This window comes from Pagrus pagrus (assembly GCF_965226575.1).
Source record: "Pagrus pagrus genome assembly, chromosome: 4".
NCBI lineage: Eukaryota > Metazoa > Chordata > Actinopteri > Spariformes > Sparidae > Pagrus > Pagrus pagrus.
Window position 1 is genome coordinate 10,970,677 of NC_140188.1, and position 26,683 is coordinate 10,997,359.

Below are 26,683 nucleotides of genomic sequence, written 5' to 3' on the forward strand. Positions count from 1 at the left end.
CTCGTTAATTTGTCCACCTTGAGAGCAAAGTCACACCTCGCAGGAACGTAAAAGAGATGCTCCAGTAATTTATGGTCCATAAAATTTGGGGACTCTCAGGTGACAGATTTAGAGGCGCTGTAGTGGGTCTTCCAGTAATCAAAGGGTTGTCCTCCTGTCCGCAACACTGAACCACAACTGGTCCCAGTGGTCAGAGTGTTCGATGGGTGAATGAGAAGTCCACAGCATCTTTCAAACTCTGTACGTCCAGGTGGTAACGCAGCTTTCAGGTAAAAACTCCTGTAACCGAGATAACGCTAATGACATCGTCAGGGGTTAATTAACTTCAGGAAATATTGCTTCAGCGCCACAGAATACATTACACGACTGTTTTCACAGCTGATGACCTTTTATGTTTTAAACCAATCTGACAGTACGCTTTAGTATAGCAAAGCACTGCGTTGCATTATGTAACATATCTAATAATCTCCTAACAATATAGCTCCAGCTGCAGCAACACCACAAAACGAATGAAAATAAACCCGGCAGTAATATTTATTGAATTTGAGATCATGTTTTCGTGGCCCTCCTCTGTAATAAATACAGAACTGACAAACAGAAAACCGGTGTTCAGCAGTGTACTTAATGTAGGCAACATGATATGCAACCAACCATAACTGTTGATACTGTAGGTGTTATGGGATTCTTAGTCTCTCTTTGACGTTTTCCTGATAGAGTCTCGATGCTTTCTCTGGGCGAATTTTTCCACCTGTTAAATAAAACTCTCCCTCGCTGTGCAGAGGCGGCCGAGACCCGGCATGTTTCCTTGTGGATGTGTCAAGCGGGAGACAGCGGGGAGCAAGGTGAGGGCAGGAAGGTGTGGGAGGGGGGAGGAGACGGGACTATGCACAGGCCATTTAGTGGGTGAATGTTCATTAGCATGGAGCATGGGCCGTTCCCTCTCCTCGGGGGAATGAGCTGTGCTATCTGACATCCTCGATACAGTAAACAAACGGGCGCCTTGCACATCCCCGCTTCACACACACCGACGCACAACGTCGGCTTGCTCCGTGCAGACGAGTCCATTTTAAGAGAGCGCTCAAGTGAAACAAAACTTTCCTCATTAATTAGTTACAGCGCAGCTCCCCTTCCAAGATGTCCTCGCGCCGACTTGAACGCGACCTGAGCGAGGTGTTGTTTTTGGGTTGAGATGTGAATGTGTCACACGTCTCAGACCCCTCGACTCGACTTATTACGCCCTCACAGGGTTGAGAAATTCTGCACCCTCCGCTCGTCTTTTATCAAAATCATTCAAGTTCAGAGCATGACTAGTGAGATTGATGGAAAATTGAGCTGCTCTCTCATGCAGCAAAGAACAGTGGAGCCATTCCCTCGCCTGCCACTCCTCCATCAGTCCAAATGTGCACAGATATAGACTATTGATAAACGCCTCTGAACTATTCTGAGACTGGAAATTTAAAGGCTTCAAATTTTGCCTTGTTCTTCTGTGGAGCACGGATAAATCTGGCTAAATGCTAGACAGTGATGCTCTCTGACACCTGAGGCAGCCACGTATTTCTCTGCATGGGGACACCGGGCGCCAATTTATCTCCAGACTTGTGTCTATTTCTGATGATTGAGCTCTATAACTTCCAGAAATGGCCTCTTAAATCACAATGTATTTTACAGTGTGTGAACTCGCGGTGAAATTGCAGACGGTGTCTACTGTTTCATGGTGAAATAACTGTCTTAAAACATTCTTCAACATCGATCACTCAAGGGGCTCCGGCAGCCGTTTCAGCTATACGAAGCACAGAGAACGTTCCTATAACGAGCTGGGTTCAACAGGGTAACGTCGTAAATGCATGGCTTTATTTCAAGATTATATTTTAAGACGTGTTTTAAGGTCAATAACAGTCTCATCATAGGTGTCAGTTACGTGATTTTGATTTGACTCCTCTCTCGCAACAAACACAGCAAGGACCGTCCCGACGTCTCATTAACAATATACATTTTTTACCACTGACAGGGCCGGAGAGTCCTGACGCCGAGGTTAAAAACATTTTATCCTGGTTAAGTAAAGTGACACTACAGCCCCTAGTCGGTTAGCTTAGCACAAAGACTGGAAACAATGAAGTCGCAGCAGCTTGTCCCTGCTAATATCCATGCTATTGCTCTCCATGCTATCCCTGTCCATGCTGATGATGTATATCTTGCTAGAATCGCAACCTGGCTGCGATGATAACGGATTACATCCCACTATCAACCACACCCCCGTTTAAAAAAGAGCATTAACCGTTAAACAGGAAGAAACATTGGTTGGCGTGGGGCTTTAAACTCTCTGCAAGAAAGTCCGTAAGTGTGTTCCCTCCAAACTATTCCTTTAAATGTAACATGTGAACAGCTTATGCAGATTTAATTGGGTTTTTAAACTTGAATTGTTTCGTGGAGAATGGGATGAAAACACTGAAGCTGGAAAGGAGTTTATTGAGGAACAAATTAAACATTCTCATGATTCATTCTGGGTGTTATAAAAGCTGAATTATTGGCAGCAGTTTGCGGGATCAGTAAGTAAGAACTACATGGTTTAATAGCCTATTTATGGGATGTTTAGTCCCAAATTGTGAATCATTTACCATCCTCCAAGGACCACCTTGTGCCATGATATCATCTCATTTTTACTGGTAAACAATATAAGCTGGCACTCTTTCTCAGCAGCCTTTTCAAGTGTTTCCTCTGCAGTTGGGTCATGCTAAAATGCTTTGAGAGAAAACAAACTAATTTAGTTTATTTCGGCGGCCTAATGATTTAATGGCCATAGCTTCCAGTGTGGTCCACGTCTGTCTGAAGGTATTAGCTTTGTGACTGGCTGAGGGGGTTTACTGATCGTGAAATTATTTACGGTTATTGTCCTGTTTTCAGACTCCAGAGCCGGCGAGGGGGCACCGCAGAAAATTGACCATGCTGTCATCGGAGGAGTGGTTGCTGTGGTGATGTTTGCCATCCTCTGTGCACTCATTGTTCTCGGTCGATACTTTGCCAGACACAAAGGTAAAGCACCGGCAGCGCAATCATACTTGATCATGAACACATATTAGAGTTCAAGTGTTTTTTTGTTGCGAGTGGAGTGCGATGGGATTGAAGTGGACGAAGAGGACGAAGAGGAGGTTTGTGGCTAATTTGTGTGTGTGCTTGTGTTTTTTTTTTTTTTTTTGCAGGAACTTACTTCACACATGAAGCCAAAGGGGCGGACGACGCGGCCGACGCAGACACGGCCATCATCAACGCGGAGGGGGGACACAACAACACAGACGAGAAGAAGGAGTATTATATCTAAACTTGGACAGGCCAGGAGAGACGGGTGGGGATATGCTGGTGGTGGTGGTGGTAGTGGTGCTGTAGGAGCTTTATGTCTAACTCCGATTGGTTACGAGAGGGCTTGAGGGGCGTGTGAGGGCGAGATTTATAAGAGGAAGAGAAGAAAGTGGAAAGTAGGACTGGCATGGCCAAGTGGTAAGAAGAGGCGTTGCTGAGTCTCCTATCCGACCCTTCCTGGACTGCCGGGGCCTATTCTGTACAGTTCAATTATTTTACAGACAATTTTGTGCCTTGTTCTATTTCTTTTGTTTATTTTGTTGTTTTGTTCCCCCTTCACATGCTTGTTGGATTGGATTTTTTGGGTTTTTTTCATGTACTCCACCTGATCCTTTGTTGCTTTTGGCTTTCGGAGGAGATTAAATGGGCCTGGTGTTGTGTCTATGTGTGCTGCAGCTAGCTTTTAGCTCATGTACCCAGATCTGAGGAGCCAGCTCATTCACACTTTTCTTTTTTTCCTTTTTGAGTTCAGTAACTGGAACACAGTGTCAACACATTTCTCCCTGCTGGGTCAAAGTCCAACAGTCGCCCCTGCTAATTCATCACAGGTCTGATTGGTTTCGACATTTCTTAGCGCAGATTTCGCTCACCCCCCTTTGAGGTCAGGTTCACTGTGTTGATTACTGATGTAACAGTTGTGAGTAATCATGCTCATCATAGAATGTATTTGTTCCTGAAAGTGAAGTAGGAGTTCAGTACCATTTCACAACAAACCGCAGAGTACAACTGGTCCTTTCGTTGGTGTTCAAGAAAAACATCTGGCGATTAGTAGATGTGAGGTCAGTTTCGTATTTAATTAGGGTATTGTGGAGTCCAGTCTAAGACATCCTGACAGCTGTCATGTGCCACGATATAGAGTTTTCTATAGAGAAAATCAGAACCACTTGTTCTTTTTTCAAACTCTGTATCAGGATTTTTCTGCTGATTGAGAGGACAACAGGAAATCAACCGTAGCAGATAACGTTTACTGTCATCTGCTTTCTTTCCTTTTTGTCGTCGTTGGTGAAACATTTGGTTTGGAGAAAAAAAAGAAATTCAAGGAATAGCAAGCACAGTTATTTGCTTTCTAGGCCAAAGTTTGATGGGGAGACTGATACCACTCCCATGTTTTTAGCTACACTAAATAAGAAGCTACAGCCAGCAGCCAGTTAGCTTAGCTTAGCCTACAGACTGAAAACAGGTGGATACCACTAGCCTGGCTCTGTCGAAAGGTATAAAAACATAAAACTACAAGCGTCACTTCTAAACGTTGGTTTTTGTTTCAATAAAACATGTTAAGAAGTGACTTGTAGAGGCACTTATAAACAGATTTTCTTACATTTGGACAGAGCTAGGCTAGTTGTTTCCTGTCTTCAAGCTAAGCTTAGCTGACATCTGCTGGCTTTAGCTTCATGTTTAGTGTGAAGGCTAGCTGTTTCCTCTTGTTTACAGTCTCTATGGTAAGCTAAGCGAACGTCTTCTGACTGTAGCTTCATGTTTAGCGTGAAGGCTAATGTTTTCCCCATGTTTCCAATCTTTACGCTAAGTTAAGCTAACGTCTGCTAGCTTCAGTTTCATGTTTAGTGTGCAGGCTAGGGTTTTCCCCATGTTTCCAGTCTTTATGCTAAGCTCAGCTAATGTCTGCTGGCTGTAGCTTCATGTTTAGCGTGCGAGCTGGCTGTTTACCCTCGTTTCCACTCTTTATGCTCTGCTAAACTAACGTCTAATGGCTGAATCTTCATGTTTAGTCTTCATCCAAAGCTAAGCTAACACCTCATGGCTGTAGCTTCATGTTAAGTGTGCAGGCTAGCTGTTTCCCCTCGTTTCCAGTCTTTATGCTAAGCTAAGCTAACATCTGCTGGCTGTAGCTTCGTGTTTAGCTTGCAGACATGAGCGTATTAATCTATTCAATCATCTTCAACAAGAAAGCAAATAACTGCATTTCCCAACATGTCGAGCTACTCCTAAAACACTCTCTGTATCTTAAATGATTTTTAGAAACAGATTTTGCTTTTAAATCATCCATGGGATGGATGGACCAAAAAACATGGCAGAAAACGTTGCTCTAGTAGTTGCAGAGCCAAAAGACCTCCTGTCTGTTGGTTTAAGGGTCAGGCTTTGAGAATAAATCCTGTAGTAACTAAAAGAGCAACCGGTCCTGCTGCATTGATCATGAAATCCTTTTAAAATGTATTATTTGTTAGATATTGATACAATCTACATGTGATTTGGGTTGAAACAGATATTTTTTCACATTTTCATGCCACCCACACGGTCGACCCTGGACCAGATGGAATAATTATGCGAGTGTGCATATGTAGAGTAAATATATTACTTGTATAGCAAAAAGCTGAAAGTCCACTGTGCAGAGTGCTCCTCTCTAAATAAAAGATTTTTTTTTTTTAACAAATCATACAGTATATGACCATTTATCTGGAAATGTTGCAAGGACATTGGTCATTTTATTTCCCAAGGTTTTTATCTTTTTATTTGATTGTAGTGTGTTAAAGGGAAGAGAGAATGTTACACATTCAAAGGCAATGTTTGTATAAGGAATCAAGGTATGTCCATGTGAATACCCCTAGAACGTGAAAAAAAACAACATTTTCCTGGCTTAGAAATCCTTTCTGCACGTACTTTTTTGCCCTTGCCCATACACGAGTAAAAAGACATTCAATCACTGCAAACATGAATCAGTTATACTTCCTTGCTGTCTGTAAAGACGTTTTACCTTTGGGCTGTCTTTGATAACTTGTAAGGGCTCTCGCCCTTACAAGTTATCAAAGATTTGCGTAGCGCTTTCGACTCGGTTTGGGAAAGATCATTTTCTCGCCGTTATCCTGCAGCCTCAAACCTTCACAGAGGAGACGTCTACTGTTACGAATTTATTATTTCATTTTTTTTCCACCAACACAAATCAGAAGACCCTCCGCTCGCTCGCAGACAGAGACGCAGTGTGCACAACATGCATGCTTCATGCCTCTCACTCTGTCACGGCTAGAAGAGTAAAAACCTGTTTGGTAATTAGTGAGTGATTTCATTCTATTGCCTGAATAAGAAAACAAAAAATGTATATGTATTATGAAAAAGGATAACCACTGCCTTAAACCCACCTCTTGATACTTATCATTATAAAGGAAAAGACTGAAGGACTTAATTTAGTGCCTTCTTTGATTTTGAGGCATATGGTTAGTATCGTACAGTATCCTCATGTACACTCTTACAGTATATCTTGTATATTTCTGTCCTTTCTAACTTACAGGGCCAATACTGATACACATTGTCTGTATTCACGCACCATAGACCTGCATCACACTTATGACCTGGAGCATTTAAAAAAAAAAAAACAACTGGAATAAGTTCGATGTTAAAAAAAACAAAAAAAACAACAACTGTATTTCTTTGTTTATCAGGGTCGTGTGGCAGCTTCCACTGACTAGAATGTCGTATGCCAGGATGTAGTATTTATTGTCTTAATTAGCGATCGCAAAACAATTCGAATTTGGTAATGATTATTTTCTCTGCTTCACTTCCTTTGTTATTTATTTGGATATCTGCGAGGACAAGGCTCAGTAGTTATATCAGAGAGGAATACAGTACTAAAAGCTGTGATAAGCTACATTGGAAGTACATTTTACTGGATTGGGTGTCACGGAAGCAGTTACGTGCATGACAATTTGTATTTTGAGGTTTAATATTTGTCTTAAAAAGGTTATAACGTGACTGCTGCTTTCAATCAAGGATCATAAAAGGATTGTCGGAAGCATCATTCTGAACCAGTTTTTTGATTTGTTTTAAATACTTGATATTTAGTACGTTTGTTTTCACTCTCTCAGGTTCATGAGTGTTAATAGTTGTGTTTTTTGCATCTCAGGTAGAATGCAAATTTAAGGCCCCAAGTATATACTGTAGTACCACAGCTATTCAAGACGTGAATAAATCACAAGATGTACATGTTTTTTCTCATTTGTACATGTTTATGTGTTCTGAATATGGTGCACTGTTACAGTAAACGTTAAATATTATTTTGCATAGACCTAGTTCACAAAGAAAGAAAACTAGATTTGTTAAGCAGATGAAAATTATGTACAGTCAGTGTCAACAAAATCACAATGATGTTCATGAAATGGGGACTGTGTTGTTCTGACGACTCATTATTCTGAAACCCCAATCATCTTATAAAAAAGGCCCGTTGGACTGAAAGCCCGTTTGTCCCACAGCCCGTTTTACCCAAAACAAAACCTATGGATGGCGGGGCAAGTAAATGTTTGTATTGCAAGTCTACAGCAGCTGATTTAACAGATCAGCTGATAAAAAAACAAAAACAAAACAGGAGTAGGCTCGTACTGCTTCTTCGATGCAAAGACTACAAAGTTTCCCAGATGTCTTGCCTGAGTTTCAAACTTGGAAATCCAACTTAATTAACGTTTTGTCTGCTGCATCGTAGGCAACTGGACTTGTTTCAGTTTCTTGCAGACGTTTCACTTTCACGTCGTTGGTCAAACCGGCCTTCATGTGGGTTGCTAGTGCTAGGTGAGCCCAGGTGTGAATGGTTGTTAAGCTGTCTGCGGAGGGAACTCAGTACATCATTGTAGGTGGGTGATAAGTAATGTCGTAGGACACCTCTGTTCAAAGACGGTTCAAGTTTTACATAGATGGATTATTTTACTCCTCTTTCTATGTCTTCTCTGGCCAAGATCTTTTACATTGTTGTCCTCAAAGGAATGATTTGTCTCCTTCAGATGTAAGTGGACAGCAGAGTCTTGACCCGAGAAGTCGACCCTCCTGTGTTGTGCCATTCGTTTTTATTAACGTTTAATTAACCATTGCACTTGAAGCATTACAGACAGGTCAGGTTAAGAAAGGCGTCCAGAGGACTGGCTCTAAACCTTCTCCCAATTGGTCAATACTGACATATTGATAAGCTCCTGGACAGACAGGGCTGTGCTATCTGTATTTATGTTGCTCGCAAAATCCTAACCATCCCCTAATGATGACGAGGCTGCCGGTGTCGGGCGATTAGTACTAAACTAATTTAGTAGGTAGATGACAACAGCCCTTATAATTTCATGTCATGTTTTCTAGTAAGGAAGTGTAAGTAGTGTTTTTTTTTCGGGACAACAGGCTCTCAACAAATGTGCTTTCAGTCAACCGGTACATTTTTCAGACTGTTGGGGTTTCATAACAATAGGCTTTCAGATCAATGGCGGGCACCCATGAAACTTCTTCTTCTTCTTCTTCCTTCACCGTAACACTTTGCTTATACAGTATTGGTTATTTAGTAATTATAGGATGTGACCACAGACAGTCGATCAAGCATCTGTTTGCATTCAGTCAATTCATGCATACATTTTCATAGATGAAACAATGGTGTATTTACTGTGACATGAAGTTTTATGAATGATCTGTAACATGTCTTGGATATTTGGATGAAACTCATGTTTAAAGCCTGGGGAGGGAGGGAGAGAGAGACAGAGGGGGGGTTTGGTTGTTTTATTACCCTGGAACTGGTTGTTTTTGTTGTTGAATCTTAAATTTCTCTCTGTACCCAGGTGACATTTTTCTTTTGTGTAGTGAAGAGGATGTTTCTCATATGACCATGCATATTTTGTATTGGTTCACACCAACATTTTTACAAAAGAAAAAAAAAATCAGAAGAGTACTTGTCTTAATAAAAAGATATCAATGTTTAAAGAGCCGTGCTGTCATGACTTGATCAAAAAAAAAAAAAAAACGCCTCACTTTGTAGTCCCGTCCTGCTCGGAGACGCAGATGGCAGAATTTTATTAACTTGTATTTGTTGTCATACTCACTCCGCCTGCTCAACGTGCTGAATACATTAGCTGGATTGAACCTGCTCACTTCATCCTGAGCCGCTGATACTTGTCAAACTCCAAAAGAAGAAACATCTTGAGCTGAGCGGGGGGAAGAAAAAATGCTGTACCGATGTAGATTCGCTGTGGGTGAGCAGCAGCAGCAGCAATCTGAGCTCCCATCAGTGACTGACACATGCGCTGTGGTACAGATAGAGGCGAGAAACGCTTTAAATGACACGATGACTGACACCGACAGGCTCCGGGGCCCCTGTTGAGGTTTCCGGCTGAACACGTGGATGTTAGTGATTTGACAAATTGATAGGCATTTTGCCGAACACGACCTAGTTCATAACCATAAGCAATTCTGTCATCATAATTCTGTCAGTGCCACCGTTTCCCATTACTTTAAGTGATCCATCCAGGTAAAGGTCAATAACATTATTCAAACTTTAATGGGAATAGTTTAACCTTAGAAACCAGCCACTTTTCTCTCATACTTATACAATCATTGGATTATAATGCCTCCCCTCGAGGAATATTAAATACCTGCCTATTGATTTTTTTTTAAACTCCACAAATCACGGGATTTTCTTCATATTCATGAACTTTTTTCAAGGTTAAACTCGAATGAAAACATCTCAATTAAAAGGCAGGTACATGCAGCGCTCTGCGGCTCGGCTGCGGCAGCTGTCAGTGCTTCGTGAGCGCATGAAGGTAGGAGGGTGATGTTTCAGTTAGATGCTACTAATCCCATTTAAATGTTCAATTTTAATTTGGAATGACATGTTTAAGTGTAATTAGCACAATGGGGAAATTGAGAGTGAACGAATGTCTGAGCATGGCTTGTTTAGTTGGCTAATTGATTGATTGAGATTGATGGCATGTAGCACTTGGCTTGGCTGAGGTATAATTAAATGATGTGGGAATAAATAGTGGGTGAACAAAGGCAAACGCAACAGGCTCTGTCTGCACACTTATCTCGCTCTATGTCGCTCCTGTTTAGCGCAAACACTTAAAGGACTTGTATATTTCTTATTTACCTATTTATTGGCTGATTTAGTCGTTAACAAGAGGACAAATCCCTCTGGTGTGGAGCTTTTTAAACTACATTTTTATTCCTCACAGCTTAAGGGTTTTTCTGTGCTGCTATTTATATCGTCAGAAGACTTAGGCTTGTTTTTTTTTATCTTACATACATATGCCTAACATATGGCGAGAGTTCACCCATCTAGAAACGACATCAGGGTGCCTGTTGGAGCCTTTGTGGGACTAATGGAGCCAATCAATCTAATATTTTCTGGAGCTGCCAGGTTATTAGAAGTTATTGGGAAGAGATCCATAAACGTATAAATAATATATCTGGAGTAAACACTTCTTTCAGATGTGAAACTATGTATTTGGGCGATATGTTGCTCGAAAATTGGAATATTAATGACAAAAACGAGAAAATGGTTAAAAGTAGATCCACCCACCATTGAGGAATGGATTGTACATGAGATCTACATCATGGAAAAGTTGTCATTTTCCCTCAGTAAAGAAAAGTTTTATCAGATCTGGGCTAAATGGACCAAGTATGTAAAACCACTAAGATCAGATTTTGCCCTTTCACATGCCCTCTCCATATATGTACATCTGGACGATCATAAAAAAAAGCTCCTCAGTTCTGTTGTTCATATGTTACTGAAAATGAATGACTTAAAATGTGAAAAATATAAATATGGACAAAGGCATTCAGATTTTCTGCAACCACCTTCCCTAATTCCCAGCAGAAAGGGAGTTAAACGATGGACAAATAACTTAAAGTGGATCAGGGAGAGCCTGTAATGTTGTAAAGTAACAACTTGCTCTTTCAAATAAAAAGAAAATTTCAAAGCCTCCACCTGCAATTAAAAATGCATGGACTGAAGGGCATTTCACGAGCGCCTTGGCTCAATTTCTGAACACCGTTTCAATTTTAACTCCCATAGAAAACAAAATAAACAACATCTCTATCACATTAGGTGACACATCACCAACACTGTTTATGTTTATCACTGAATTTTAATCATGTAACATAGTCACAACCTAGCACTGCAGTCAATCTTTCTTTTTTTTTTTTTTTTTTTTTTTAGATGGACCCCCACAGGCCTTTAAGAGGAACTCAAGTAGTTCTTTATTGACAGTGTTCATTCGCATTGATTTTAAATGGTTGTTTACACCAACGCTATTGATTACATGGAAGTGGACATTAAGCTCAGTCTGGTTCATTTTGCATTTGTGCTTCCACCACGCGCTGAACGCATCATCCATTACTTATAGTCAATTATTTCAGCTGTTTATCTGTTGCTTAAAGCTATTTCACTATTTAATTATTTACTTTTTTCTACCATTTATCCTGTTTAGGTTACATGTACCCCCTGGCAACAACAATAACACATATCCAGGAGGTAGTTGTGAAGCACTAAAGTAGAGAAATAACTATAAAAGTTTAATTTTGTTTGCATATTAATCTATTACTGTAATAATAGATGGTGCAGTGACTTTAACAGCCAGGGTAAAATGCTGCCATTGTACGTTTCTGCAAACCACAGATATGTTAAATATTATTACATATTTATTACTATTACATTCAGATGGGCTTCTTACTCAGGAGGGTAAGAATAAGGTTTGTGATTTCCTGTTTTATGTTGAAAGTTGACCCTCCTGTGCCATGTTTCACTCTCCACTTCCTGTCTTTGTCTGTTTCCCGCCCTCTTTCCGTGGACACCTGTGTCTCATTAGTTAAGCTCTCCATGTGTATCCAAGCCTGTGTTTTCCTTCACTCTTCGTTGGTTTGGCTGCTTTGTTCTTGTTTCTCCTGTGTTGTACTTTGTTTTTGGTTTTTGTTCCATGGATTACTCCTGTTTTGTTGGCTGCCTTTTTATTTATTTTTTTCGGATTATTGGATTTTGGACTTTTTACTTGGATATCCGCTCATCATTAAAGTCAAACCTGACATTACCGGTAGGACACTTGTGCTAATATGGAATGACAGAGCATGGGATTTAGTGTTTTGTACCTTCAGCATTTGAGACCAAAACCAGGCAACCGTTGGGACATTTTTCAGTCCTGTTTGTGGCAACAAAACCAGGTATTTTAAGCCAAACACAACCTTTCCCCAACCCTGTCAAAGTGTTTTTTGTGCCAAAACCTGAACCGACAACAGTGTGGCTTGGAATTGAAACATTAAGAAATGCAAAGTTAAAATGTAAAAGGCTTGTTTAGTATCATAAATGGCAAAGAAAAGAAGCAAATCCTTACATTTAAGAAGCTGGAACCAGCAATTTTTCCATTTTTGCTTGAAAAATGACTGAAATGATTAATCGGTCAACACATTTTCTTTCAATCGACTGATCATTGCAGCTCGAGGGTGATGTTAAAACCAGCGAAGATGCTCCCAAACACATGATGATATGTGCGCTTTGAAATATACGCCGACAATTATGCTAACATGAGGTGACTGAGCAGTGGTTTAGTGTTTCATACTTACTTTTACTGTAATTTAGCAAGTCAATAAGCAATTGTGAAATCCTGTACGAGAACTTCACATGTAGGAATAAAAAAAAGCCCGAAAACTAAACCCAATCCGACAAACTCGAGCCGAGCCGAGCTTAAGAGGTGTGTTGAAAACACCTTCTGACTTCTTTCTGATCATCAAAGTGTCTTCTACTAACGTTAGTGGGGGAGAAATGCCAAGTCATTTTCCCTGAAACAGATGAGCTGGTTGTTTCAAACAATGATGAAGGACAAGCACCTGAAGCCTGTGATAACCACAACACAATTATCTCCGACTGCTACAGTATGACCCAGAGAAATCTGCATTAATTAAAGCACACACAACCACGCCGTTAATCCTGTATGAAAGTGTCAGGGAGAAGAGACGTGTGTTTGTGAGGTGATTAACTCCAAACCTGAAAGATGCTGTGAACAGCACTATAGGCTCTAATGTCAGCGATGTTGCTGCTTGATGTTTAATTCTCTGATACTTAATCAGAGATTGATGTTTACCAGAGGGAGGAAATGTGCTGGATGTTGATGTGGAAAGTTTAGGTGCGATTAATTAGAAAAAAAAAAAACCCAAAAAACAAACAGGTTCATCTTACCCTTCTCTACCCAAAACAAAAAAGGTTAAAAAAAGTGTTTGAGACAGGAAATCTGTAATTATCTGCTGAGCCTCAGCTTCGAGCAGCATCCTGTGAAGCTCCCTCAACCAAATCTCAAGGTGACTTCGTTCTGCACAAGCAAAAAAAAAGACGTAGTTTTCTTCTTGCAAAATTTACATTGATGTTCCGCTTCATAGCCACCACCCAGATACAATAAGCAAGGCAAACATTTCCCCAATCTTCTCCTCTTATCTTCTACTCTGCGACGTCTGCGTGTAATCTTTCTATCGTATTTTAGCATTGTTGATGCATAATTAATTTTCATTTAAAGCAGATTTTTAATTTGAAACACTCAGATAGCTGTTCGTGATTATCTTTTTTGAGATAGCTCGTATAAAAAAATGCCATTGTTGCATTACAAGTTTATTTAGTCAGCCGGCTTTCTTCTGATGCACTGCAACGCCTCGGTGGATGTTTTCTCACTTATGTTTTTTCGAGTGTGTTTCTGTTGTCTGCATATGAAAGTGTTCTATTTTTGTGGGACAGCCTGTTACAGTCTTAAAAAAAAAAAAATGCCTGTACACAGCCTTGAAGTCAGTCGCAGGCAGCTTTTTCATGAGGCGGCGAGTTGCTGCAGGAACATTGCCACCTCAATAATTTATCACTCTGAGTCTATTTTCACTTATTAAATTAATCAGTTAGGTAATTAAAAGTTACATGTTTTAATTAAATTGGCATTGAATTCAAACACAGGGAAAGAAAGGCATCATGGGATGAAGTTCATCAGCTTGAATGAGCTTGCACTTAATTTCAATTCCATTTAGGAAGATGTGGATAAGTTTAAAAAAAAAGAAGAAGAAGAGGAATTATCTGTTTCGTGCTCTGTAACCGCAGCAGTCGCTGTCTTTTGAAATAAGAGTTGGAGATAGTAACACAATGCAGCGCCGCACAAAGACAGAGAGCAGTGACTGACTACAGGAACAGTCAGTCGGGTGATTTAAAGAAATGGTTTGAAGGTGCTCAGCTAAACTGTATTACGGATTTAGAAGTTGTAATAATAATGGTTATCAATGATTCTCACATATTTTACATTAAAGCTGAAAATACTTCAAGAGGCCATTTGTGCTCTTTGTTTAGACAACCTAAATGGCACAGTACAAGAAAATGTGTTCGTGTTTCTTCATCTGTTCTTGCCCATTTGTCCTCCAATCTTAAATTAAATGCACATTTCTGTAAAGTTGCTTATGACCATCTGAAAATCATATGAACTCCCCTAGAGTCAGATGCTATTCGGCTAAGCCATGGACCTATTACTACTGGACACGGTGGACGCTGCTCAGTGGCGCATGAAGCCAAAAACGCGCGACGCACTCTCAGCCAGGCCCCCAGCACGACTGTCGGTGCCAAAAACATCCACAGAGCCGATGCTGTAACACGGTGGGCGGTGCCTGCTCAGGCCTGTGAGAAATGACCAGTCGGAGCACACTGGGGTAAAGAGACAGGAGCTAAAACGTCACGGTACAATCTCGTCGATTGAAAAAATCGATTGATACATGTAAAATGCTACGAATTGTAACATAGAGCCCCTTTAAGGCACCTCAGCCATACTTTACAACCAATATATAAGGTGTACAATGCCTCTTTAAACTCGCATTTCTCAAAGACCTTACAACCTAAAAAAACATTAAGATAATGAACCCAATGAACTTAAAAAGTACAAACTTCTCTGATCAAGTTGTACTAAGGAGCTGGTGTAATTATGTGTGGATTGCAGGTAGGGTAACAGGTAGGGATAGCTTTTAGCTAGTAAGCTTCTTCATTCTTATGTGGTGTAGGAGCCATATTACAAAGTAGTTGGAGGATCGAATTTGTTTTTAATTCTATGAAACCGGATGAAATGGGGAAATAATGGGCCTGTTCAGCTTTCTCACCAGCTAGCCTCAAACTGACAACAGTTTTCTGTTCTGACGTGTCTTTACGAGGTATATGATGACTGCACACTGTAATGGTTTCAGAATAATGACACCCACACCCTGCTGAAGTTACCTGCTGCGAGAAGCAATGCTCTAATTATGTACTTAGTCTTACTCTGTATAAAATTAGGACAATTTCACTTCCCCTCTTCAGTCAAGGTACTGCTTTCTTCTCTTTTATTTCTAAAGTGGTGATGATCATTTCTTAACAGAATATTGGTGACAAACGCAGCGTGTGCTGTGTTGCTGGTAGCTGCTCGGCTCGGAGGCAAGCACAAAGCTATTTGGTTGTTTTCGATACAACAGCGGCAACATCAATACTACTTGGAAACGCTGGTGGGTTTAAAAGTTGTATGACTCCACTGAAGCTTGAGTTTGTTTTTATTTTCATGTTGTTTTTTGCTATAATAAGATATATTCTCAGGGCATAATCATTTCTAAGGTGAGATGTCAAAAGTCTTTGTAGGCCCGCACTGATTAAGAAAGACTGGATAGGTTCATGGACGAATACACAGAAATGTTTCGTATTCACTTAATTTGTTCAGCTGTGCAAAGGATTCAGGTTTTGCCGAGCGGAGTTTGTCTGCGTGGTCATCTCCCCACATCTTCGCTGAGTTTACACGCACACGACAGTTCAGATCGCAGCTGCAAATGCAGCGTGAGAGAAGGCACGGGGAGACGGAGGAAAGCCATCATCATCTAAAGCATAATTCTCGTGCTATCACTGGGTATTCATTTTAAGACATGAAAGCCTGAGCCTGAGATGTAGTAAGTACCCAGTGTTAGCGCACTCTCACCATGTCATTGTGATGCGAACAAAAGAAAACTGAGCTACTGAAACAAGAAAAATGTGTACAGCGAAGAACAAAAGAGACAAGTTAATGGAAACAAGATGGAACAGACTTTTTCTACAACGGTTAATTAGTATTTTGAGGAATAGTAGTACCAAGAATATTGTGTTATTCATAGAATTTTATTTTTGGCCTCAGAGTGATTATAACAAACGTGAGAATGAACAAAGTTCTCCAATTATTTTGATAATTACCTTTAAACACATCATTAGGCCCTTCAAGACAGTCACTTCCTGCTCCACACGCAAAGGGGTTTGTTTTGCTCTGTATGAAAGAAAACATTCGGGGAGATTTGTTGAATTTCTGCATGAAGCGGATCCACGTCTGCATTATTTACCTCTAATTAAGAGCAGAAGAGATTTCTTATTGAAGACTATTAGAGCAGTAATTCATAAGACGAGGTCTGGAGGACGAGCTCACCACAAACCTTATTTATATAATCTAAATGATGGAGAAAGCGTGAAACCTAAACAACACGTGGGGGAGGTTGTGTAATTAGTTCATTTTTAGCAGTATGACCTACGCGTGCACGTGCAGGACGTTGGTGGTAGCGGGGAAGAACTTTGAGAAAACATTTCCGCCTCCACCCTAAAGCATATTTGATTTAGTCTAATTTATAAAGGGCATGTCAGAAAGATAAATTAGATCCGGGCATGCTTTGTTTCTTAACGTAGAAATTAAATTGAGGTCTTAAATGCATAAATTAAACACTCTTGAAATTACATAAGGTGGAGCCTGAAGCGAGCGAGGCTCCCTGTTCTGGTCGGTTAAATGAGCGCGGATGTAATTGCTTTTCTGCTCAGATAGAATTTTCACTTTCTAACATCATTTTTTAAACCCTGTGCGGCATCTTACCTGTCTGTCACTGACAGCTTCTGATAGTAAACTGTAGAAAACCAAAAACTATATTCAAATTCAAGCATATTCCTAACCTTGTAAACACAATGGTTAAAATAAAAAAGGAGAATCCCGGCATTTTAAAATCTGGGCCCTGTATTTACGTGTTTTGGCGTGTAGACGAATGAGCCTCAGCTGGCAGCCGCGACATGGCTGCTGTCACTGCAATGTAATCCTTTGGGGCAAATCTGACTGTCAGAGTTACATCCACTAAAAGTGCTCTGACAACATTACAGAAACGATCCCGACAGAGATAGATCATTATGTTCGAGAGAAAGATCCTCTTTACAAACACGAGTCTTATTCAAAGACAGTCTCGCTCTGAAAGCAATGACCATGAAGTTCCCCTCGGTCAAATCAAATCACTTTTATTTATATAGCTTAAAATCACAATCACATTACCTCAGTGGACAATCTGTACAACGACATCCTTTGTCCTCAGACCCTTGATTAGAGTAGGGAAAACGAAGACGCCTCAGGAAGAGCCACGGAGGAGGGATCCCTCTCCCGGGACATTGTGTGTACAAGTTAAACTTGAACTCCGATCTCCAACTCTGACTTGTGTTTCTGGTTAAATGACCTCATTATTTAACGCAAAGGCCTTTCTCTGTAGGAATCGTTTCAGCCTGTCACTGGCAAAAACAAGCACTTAAAGTGGACGTTAATTTGACAGACTGCGTCACAGCTGAGACGCACATCCTGCTTGAGCTTGTGACGGCCTCTTTGCTGAACTTCTGCAGCTCACACGTGTGTTTGTCCACACAAAACTGCCAGCCCTATCTTTTTCTACGGAGTTTTCCCTGGGTTTTTCTTTACCTGTTATAAAAGGGAAGAGAGGAAGAGAAAGAAAAAGATTGCGCTAGAAAAATGCTGCCTTTCACCTGTTGTGTCTTCTCTTTTCATGTCGGTGTCATATCTACAGATGCAGACATTAGAACTGCAGTGAAACACTGGTATGATGTCTATGACACCAGTTTTCAGGTCTATTTTTGCAGAGAAGTCAAAGTAAAAAAAAAAAAAAAAAAAGGCAAGACTCTGAATTGCCGAAATGAAAAGCAAGACGTGCCACGACGCTCACGTGCCGCCGAAGCAGGATAGGTGTGATTGCAGGATTGCAGTCGTGTTGTGGCTGCCAGCTGAGGCGATCTGCTGGACTGATTCCAACATTTTTGGTAAGTATGAATCATTCACGCACAAACACATGCAGGACCCAGGTTTGAAAAGACTTGGATTCCCCTTTTAAATTTTTTCAAAGTCCCCCTCCAGTCAAAATGTGTTTTTCTTCTTGTTCCTGCAGGTGAATGTTTGAGCTTCACAGTGCAGAGTTCGACACGAGGAGGCTGTTTCTACATAAATCTGTCGAAAGTGTAATCTGACTTTAATAGGCGGGACTGCGAGCATGATTTGTGACATCACCAATAGTTTGGAAGTCAATCTTGGTCCAAATATTCAGCGTACACGTACACTGAGAACAGACTTCATAGTGAAGTAGGAGACATTGCATATTTAATGAGGGAGAAGAAATATGTAGCATTTTAAGGGTTTTGTAGAAATTGCGCATTTTGTTCTGTAAGAACCATGTCGGACACACATTAGTGAATTGTTATGCATGCCTTAATTAATGTGTGGAGGGGATCTGCGTGTGAACCCTGCAGTGACTAACCATGAATGAGTACAGTACGTCCACCTGCAGCAGACAGTGGCAGAACATTAGCAACAGCGAATCCTTTGAGTCTGCACAGCAACCGAGCGTGAGCTTGTTTACTCTGGCCTCTCATCTGATGGTCACACGAAATGCTCAGTGATCCAGATGGGAGCTCTTTTTATTATTCTTATTTTAACAGATAAAACCCACTCTCTGTTCCCTGGAACCTGTTGAATTGTCTTTTGTTCCCATTCTCTCATCAGCGAAGCCTTACGCTTTTAAATTTTGCAACAAAAATCAAAATCATCAGACTGTATTCAGCGCGGTGGAGCCATGCCATGAAAAATAACAGATGTATCATTTACAAGCGAATCCCCCGAACGGATTCACGTTTGCTCAAGCTTATTCAACTGGTGGTTACCTTTTGAACCAACTGTAATGCCTCGGATAATTACATTCTGTTTCTCAGGCTATTATTCATCAGTTAAAGGTCAAGAGCATTATTTGCAACACAAACTGAGCCTTGCATTGTATGGGCCAGCACACAGCCGTCTAGTTGCTCAGTCACTTTGATATGCATGTGAATGTCAAATTAAAAAACTGAGCCTTAATAGGCAGCCATTACTGCAAGTGAGGAGCCTTTGTGCAAACCTGCGGTCTAATCACTTATTCAATCACTAAGCTCTCCTCCAGTGCTCCCTCCAAAAAGGCAGCTGATTTTTTATTTCAAAAAGCATGATACACATGAATAAAAAATATATCACTGCCCATAGCAACCTACCTAATTGGTACTAACAAGGTTCTCTCGGTTGCTGTAATTAAATTAGAAGCCATTGTCATGTTAACTAGGTAATTAAGTGAGCCAGAGATGATCTTTCTTTCTCTTATCGTTGGCAAAACAAACACGCACTGGAAGGATACAAAATCTGAAAATACGCCGGTAACTACGGCACAGAAGGCAGCGGCAACTTCTCCTAACTCCATAATCAGTGAGATGTCGAAAAGATAACAGGAACGTGCCTAAAAGTAGAAACTGCCATCTACTTGTTTGGCTCTTGTGAAGCTCATCTCCTAACCGTCAACACCGAGGACAAAGTGGCACCGAGCCAGGAAGGCAGAGTGCGGATCTGACTTCTCCTCTGTCACTGCAACGAGGAGAAGCACCAAAAAAAGGATGCTTTAGCTCATTATAAGCTGTGCTTTATGTGCTCGCCAGTACCTTCTATTTTAAAGGCACAATTTCAGGCCATCACACGGTGTCATCTATATACAGTGGCAGCAATTTAAAGGACAATATTTCTTAATACATAATCAAAAGAGGGGAGGGAAAATCAGCCCGTATTTAGACCGATATGAACTCCAAAAATAAGCCTCGGCAGGATCTTGTTAAGGCTCCTGCTGCACCATTTTACTATTCAAATATGCTCTGCACTTCACAGTCAAGATGCATCAAAGAAGCAACGAGGAAGTGTACATTCATAAAAGTTCCAATAATGTTTTGTAATGGAACATTACACTGTAATGAACAACCAAAAATGGTTCTTTATGGAGCCACTAAAGTGCCGTGAACCAGAGAAACACAGCTCCTGCCGTAATAGATCTGCAGACTGCAGTCACAGTCAGAACCATTAAGGATTAAATTGTTCCCCCAGAATGTAAAGAGTCTATAATGCACAATTTTGTTCAATTCTCAAGAGTCATCTCTTCAAGTGTGCGGGGCGACTATTATCGCGCAGATCACCTGCCCCTTGAGAGGTGACAGTCCTTTCACCTTGCAGCTGCTGGTGTTTGGCACCACACGCCTCACACATCCCATCTCCGCATCTGGACGGCAGCAGATGTTCTTGAATAATTTCTCACACAGGTGAAAGTTCCTTCCCCTTTGCAGCTGAACCTCGACTCGCGCTACATTTCTGCCAATTCAGACACATCGAGACAAGTGCACGCAATTTCTTCCTCAGATTGTCTTACTTTAAAAACTGCATCGAGGGGAGGCGAGAACCACCGGAGAGCCCCCTCCACACACACACACACTTTTTTTCCCCCACTCATTTCATTTGCCCCCAGCTGAAAAATAAGACTTTAACCTGATCCTGAAGGGTAGCATGTCTCAAATGCATCACAATGTCCAAAAAGCAGATGGCTGTCTAGCAGGGCAACAATTCTCTCTCTCTGAAATGCTGAATAATACATGCATATCTTGCTGTGATCTGGCGAATTCAATAGCCTATAGAAAAGGATTGCTCTCAACGTAAACCATTTTGCTACAGGCCGGTCTCTTTCCTCAGGTCCAGTCTCCCATAAATAATTTGCCTTCAACCTTCACATGCATAAAAATTGCAACTTGTTGGTTATGAGAGAGAACAGTGAGGATGCACTTTGAATGCCAATGCGGCGATGAATAAACAATGGCTCGCTGCTCCAGGAGCAATGCAGAGCTGCCAGGAGACAGTCCACGGGCTCTCTTAATGGTTTTTGCCACAGACCAAGCCTTTCACTCAGCTGTGAATGGGCGGCTGTTTTGATCTGAGGAGGAACACTTTAATAATTTCCAACAAAGCAACAATTCCCAAGGCACTTGGGACAACCTTGGCCCATTATCCCTCCAGCCACTCAACTTGCTTGGAGCCGTGATTGAATGTGCTTTCTATAGCAGTAAGCTTATGTCGTGTGAGGAACAGCCTCGCGCTCGTTTTTCAGAGCGTGTCATCTTCAGCCGAGGTCACTGCCAAAGCCAACAGGAGGGCTCTGAATGAATGTTTCTCCCTCAAATCGAGGCACTTCTTTCCAAAAACACCTCCACCGAAAACTTCAAAAGTAACACAACTAGTAATACAGGAAAAATCCTCTGCAATGTTTCTGAGCAGATATGAGGTGTCTGAGAAGCAAATCAAAGTCTGTGATCTCCCCCCAGAATGCAATCTGGAGCCTTCTCATGTCTGCAGTGTTACAGTGCCACCTGGTGGTGACGAGCAGGAGCCCCCTCCAACCTGGGGGTCAAGTCCCAAGATGTTTGATAAATTAATACATTTGTTTTTTTCTATACCAGTTTTACCTCTCAATGCCACAATAATATTCAAATCAAACAATCTGAGAAGGGAAAAGCACTCGAGCCCCCTTTAGCATTCATCTGAGGTACCCAGTTTCTCTGGAAGATAATTTACTGGCAATGTTTTAAGCCAGAAGGTAATTTAAAAAACACTTACCGTTGTTTCTGAAGGTATGTCCAGACTCCCAAAAGACTCTTCAAACCATCTGGGTGAAAAATACTCCGTTGGTTGAATGAAAATTTTTAATAACCACTTTTCAAAGTTGCATCTGTTTCCAAATCAAAACAAAGAAGGCAGCTTAAAATTGTTTGTATCGTGTAACAGATGGAATATTTTCCCATCCGCATAGTTAAAGGACATTTTGAAGGGATTCTGAAGATGCTGCGAAATCTTAGTAGACAACTTGTTTGCTTCAACTTATCAGTCTGAAGTAAGTAGAAATTGCAAAGTGTAATGGCTGAAAAATGACACCATCCGCGTGTAGATTGGTTCCCCGTGAACCTCGCTTTCAATATGCCACTCGGCCTGCCCACCTTGATGGATTTTTTTCCCCCGCAAAAATGAAGGCAGCATAATGGCACAAAGGAAGCACGTCTGCCATTTTGCAACCAAAACAGGAAGAAGGCATTGTTTCCCCCTGTCATTATCCCACTGATTGAAAGTCATTGATGCAGGAGGCAAAGAAGGCGAAAAAGGGAGAGTTTTGATACCGAGGTGAAACAACAGTGAACAGATGGGCATTAGCTTAATAGAGTGCGCCCTGGTGCTGTGTCAAAGTCTGTTCCCTCGCTGGTATGTGTTTTTTCTTTTTACCAGTGGGACTTTGGCTAGATCAGTGAGTAACAAAGCCTGCCTACTTATTAATATCATTATTCACAGCGCTGAGATCAGTGTTTCTAGGTCAAAAAATGTGAATTTGTGAACAGTTGCCAGGCTGCTAGCGGTAGCCATGATGCTAACACTGTGTTTACAGCAGCGATGCTAACGGTAACACCACAGGGAAATGCTCGGAGGGGGGGTAAGTTGAAAAGTTTGTTCATATTTTTGTCCAACACGAGAATGTCAGTCAGGTGCAATGCTAAATCAGTGCAATTTTCTTTTAAAGGTGCGATAAGTAAGAATTTTTGTTGAAAATATTCCAAAATGATCAACAGAAGGTGAAGAAATAACTCTAATGTTATGACATCTATGTGTTGCGTTCCAGAGGTATCTACTGAGGTTAGCATGCTACCCAGCTAGCCACAGCCCCTCTCAGTCCAAAGCTCCTGTGCTAGCGGTGTAAACACCAACACTCTCAAAGTGCTTCAAACTCCCAGTCTGGACCACTAGCTGCATGGCTAACTGATATAACCAGCTAACAGCAGCAACAGTTAGCAGCAGTTAACGATTACTGGTGATGTGCTGTCGCCTATTTGTTTTGAGTGACTTTACCAGGTGGCCAGTTCTTACATATTGCACCTTTTAAGCTGATATATTACAAAAATCTTTAGGTACATCTCCATTTCTCTCCCCTAAAATACACCAATGACAAAAGAGTTCATCAACTATAATCACTGATATAATATATCTTTATTTTTTTAAGACTCTCACTAAAATAACATGTCTTAACAGAATATCCTCATCTACATGTTTGGATTTGAAATAGCATCTTTAATGAATAAAACAACATCATAATTTATGTAAAACACCACGTTGTTAAAAGTTCCCTAAAAGAGGAGAGAAATTTTCATTTTTGTGACAAAACCACAATGCAATACAAAATACACCTTTTTCACCTAACTGAACGCGCTGATTTGCATTGACTGTATGTCTAGCATATTTCTCCACAGTAGCTTTGACCTTAACAGAAATCATCATTGTTATTTTTAAGATTGCGATATACAATGTGTGATAAAGAAAACAAGCGAAAAATATTAGAAACCTTGAGGTTACAGTATCTTCCATTTCACCCCCCAAAAGTGCTATTTTTAGTATTTACGATGATTCAAAGCAAGCTGTTTCTTACAGAAAAAAATATATATACTGTATATCAAGAGGCTTCATGTACACCACGTTAAGACAATGTGTTTCATACACAGTTATCCTCAAAAGTGCTTGTTGAAGTCTGAGCAGACTAGAATAGAAAACAAAATGTACAGTACGTTGGCCACATGTTAGCGGTGTGTTATTTATACAAATATAATACATTTAAAATGAATGTTATTTTATACACATTCCTATACTGAAATCATATAATAAAACCAGTTACTTTAGCTTTTCATCTCTTGCTGTTTTAGACATTAAATAAAATATATAAGCCGTCATTTCCTCAACCATGCCTCTCCAAATCTTTTAAGACAATATCTGCATATGATTCACTTGTTCCCTTTGAGCTCCCTCAAAAAGCAAAAATATGAAACTACCGGCGGTGGCGACAGTATGATGCCCAGCAGCAGCCTCACTTCACACTTTTTAGCAGCTCCTGAAGGTTAAAACAAACACACTTTCAACACAACAGTCTGTTGGTCTGGCAGAGGATAAAGTGCTGTTCTCCTTTGGCCCCGATGTGGAATCAGATAAAACCAGTGGTCAGAATCAGTCGTAGACCCCGGCCTCTGATCTCAGTGCAGCATGATAAAACGCCTCGTGACCCAGAGCCTTGGACAGCAGTCTGTGCCCGCGGGGGGACATGCAGCCCTGGCCAGGCACATATCCGGCCCCGGCTTTACTGGATCTTGTGGGTTTAGGTCTGGGTGCTGCGTAATACCCCTCCATGTGGTCGTATTGTGTGGGTCTGACTTTAGTGCTCTGAGTCCTTCTGTTGGGCTGAGTGGAAAAGGATCCCAGATGTTCAGGATCCTGAGGGGATTTGGCGGGGTGATAATAGTGGTGGCGATTTTCTCTGGTGCTCTGCGACCTCCCCGGTCTCCTGAGGATGCCGGGCTTAACCATAGCGGAGTAGCTGTTGACAGCGTTGGTCATCATCAGTCTATCCTGGTCGGGACCTCGTGTATGGCTTCTGTTATTGTGCTCCATGTTCTTGAGGTTGGGACAGCCCCGTTCTGGAAGCGAGGGGACTTTGCGAAGCGGTGGCTGCGGTTTGATCTGAATCCGCCTGGATGGTCCTGGCTCGGCACTCGACCGGTGACCGTACTGCTGCTGCCTGCTGACCTCAGGGTCGGCCTGTTGGGACCTAAGGGAAGGTGGGGATGTAGCTACCACAACACTTTGATTTTCTGTCCTGTTGCTGGAGAGGAGGCAGCCGTTTCCAGGATCCGACTTGCTTCTCGTGTGCATTATGTCTCTGCTTCTTGCGTCAGTCGGCGAGACGGGGCTCTCGGCAGGAGACACAGCTGGACTGGCGTTGGTGCGTCTGGATTTGCTCTCCTGCTTGACTGGTTGATAAACGACTCGTTCAAAAACTTCTGCGTCTCTGGCCTCGTAAACAACAGTGTCCCTGCTTTCTATGTAAAGCTCCCTGTTCACAGGTGGGACACGGCGCGGAGAGTAGTTGTAGTAATCTGATTGTCCACTTTCCCTTGTGGATCTCACGGTGTAAGACTGACTGTGGCGGATACCACTTTGCCGGGAGGGCTCTACATAATAGCGGGAGCCATCTGTTGGATTCATTTCAGAGTAGGGGCTGTAACGATAGTCGGCACGTGTGTTGTCAAACTGCGGCCGAACAGGGTGGATGCCTGTCTGAATCAGCCTCTGATAGGGCACATCCGGGCTGTCCTCGACATAAAACATGGTGTCAGGGGGCAGGACTTCTGCCTCTGCCAGCTCGTAGTGACTAATCTGAGGGGCATGAAAGGAGCGAGCCCTCCGGATGGCCGGGTGCCCAACGATTCTATCTTCTGACCTCTGCCACGGGCCTTGTTGCCTCTGGCAGCCACTGATAAGGTGCTCGTCTCTGTGATAACGTCTGTACTGAGGTGACAAAGGGTGCCTTAACCCTAAAGTGCTGTAGCGGCTTTCAGACGACTGCCTGTACAAGCCCTTTGGCCCCACAAGGTGAGGTGGCAGAGCATCAGGCCGTGGAACTCGTCCAGTCTGAACTGGCCGATGGTGATGATGATGGTGATGATGATTACTGTAGACATCCTCAACCAGGCCTCGAGGTCTGTCCTCCTCCGGGCTGTAGTAATGGGTTGAGGAAGACTGTAACTGACGTGGAAGGACCTCTTCGATAGAGGCAGGCATGGAGGCCTCTGCCAGAACAGCTCGGAAATTAAACACATTGATAGAGTCGGTGTTCACATACACAGGAGAAGTTGACGGGCTCTGCGCAGAGCACACAGGTTGGGTAGGTGTTGAAACGCCAACGCTCTGATAGGTGGGTTCAGCTTGTGCGACATCTATGAGCTCTTTTTCCTCCCTGCGCTCCCTCCTCTCAGCGCTGCCTTCATCCAAGCTCCCTGACCCGAGCGGGCTGACATTGGGTGTAAAATTGCAAGTGCTTTCCTGACCATCAGTGACCTGCGACGGCTCCGAGTCGAGGTGCGCAGGTAGGAAATGAACAGGATGAGGGCAGCAGTGGCTCTCCACAGGGCTGTGCGCTGATGTGTGCCACTGTGAAGCAGAGCAGACATGAGGGCCGCAGTACTCCTGTGGGTACACTTTAAGGTCAAGGACAGAGGGCCGGGGCGGTCTGTCCTGGGCGTGAGGAGCTTCCTGTCTCTGGAGAGGGTACGGTGGGACGTTGTGTCTTCTCTGGGAGCCACTGCTGGCCTTCTGGGCAGATTCAGCCAGAGCCAACGCCAACTTGCGGGCAGCACTCGTCAAGGGAGGGTGAGGAGGGAGAACAGATACTGAACTCATAAGTCTATCTGTTCCTGGGGAGGGATAAGACAAACAACGCTACAGTATGACAGGACAAACAAAGCTATGGTAAGACATGATGGGACAAGACACAAAAGCTTTCATAAGAAACTACAGAATGCATTATTATTTAAATAGATACTAACTATTTACATTAAAGCTTATGTGTAATGTCAGAGAGGCGTGGTACTGAC

General features: G+C 42.0%; 2 protein-coding genes across 4 annotated transcripts in view; one reads left to right on the top strand and one right to left on the bottom strand.

Moving 5' to 3' along the window:
• The window catches only part of cadm1b (cell adhesion molecule 1b), a 163,160-nt gene extending 154,131 nt beyond the window's left edge, over positions 1-9,029 (top strand). For both annotated transcript variants that reach the window (XM_084350110.1, XM_084350111.1), the window contains 2 exons: positions 2,902-3,030; positions 3,198-9,029. In XM_084350110.1, the coding sequence (XP_084206236.1) occupies positions 2,902-3,030; positions 3,198-3,316 (248 nt within the window). In that variant the 3' untranslated portion in view covers positions 3,317-9,029. The remainder of the gene's footprint in view (positions 1-2,901; positions 3,031-3,197) is intronic.
• Positions 9,030-23,236: 14,207 nt separating this feature from the next.
• arhgap32a (Rho GTPase activating protein 32a) overlaps positions 23,237-26,683 on the bottom strand; it is a 29,611-nt gene continuing 26,164 nt past the window's right edge. For both annotated transcript variants that reach the window (XM_084351894.1, XM_084351893.1), the window contains exon 22: positions 23,237-26,503. In XM_084351894.1, coding sequence (XP_084208020.1) covers positions 24,261-26,503 — 2,243 coding nt within the window. In that variant the 3' untranslated portion in view covers positions 23,237-24,260. The remainder of the gene's footprint in view (positions 26,504-26,683) is intronic.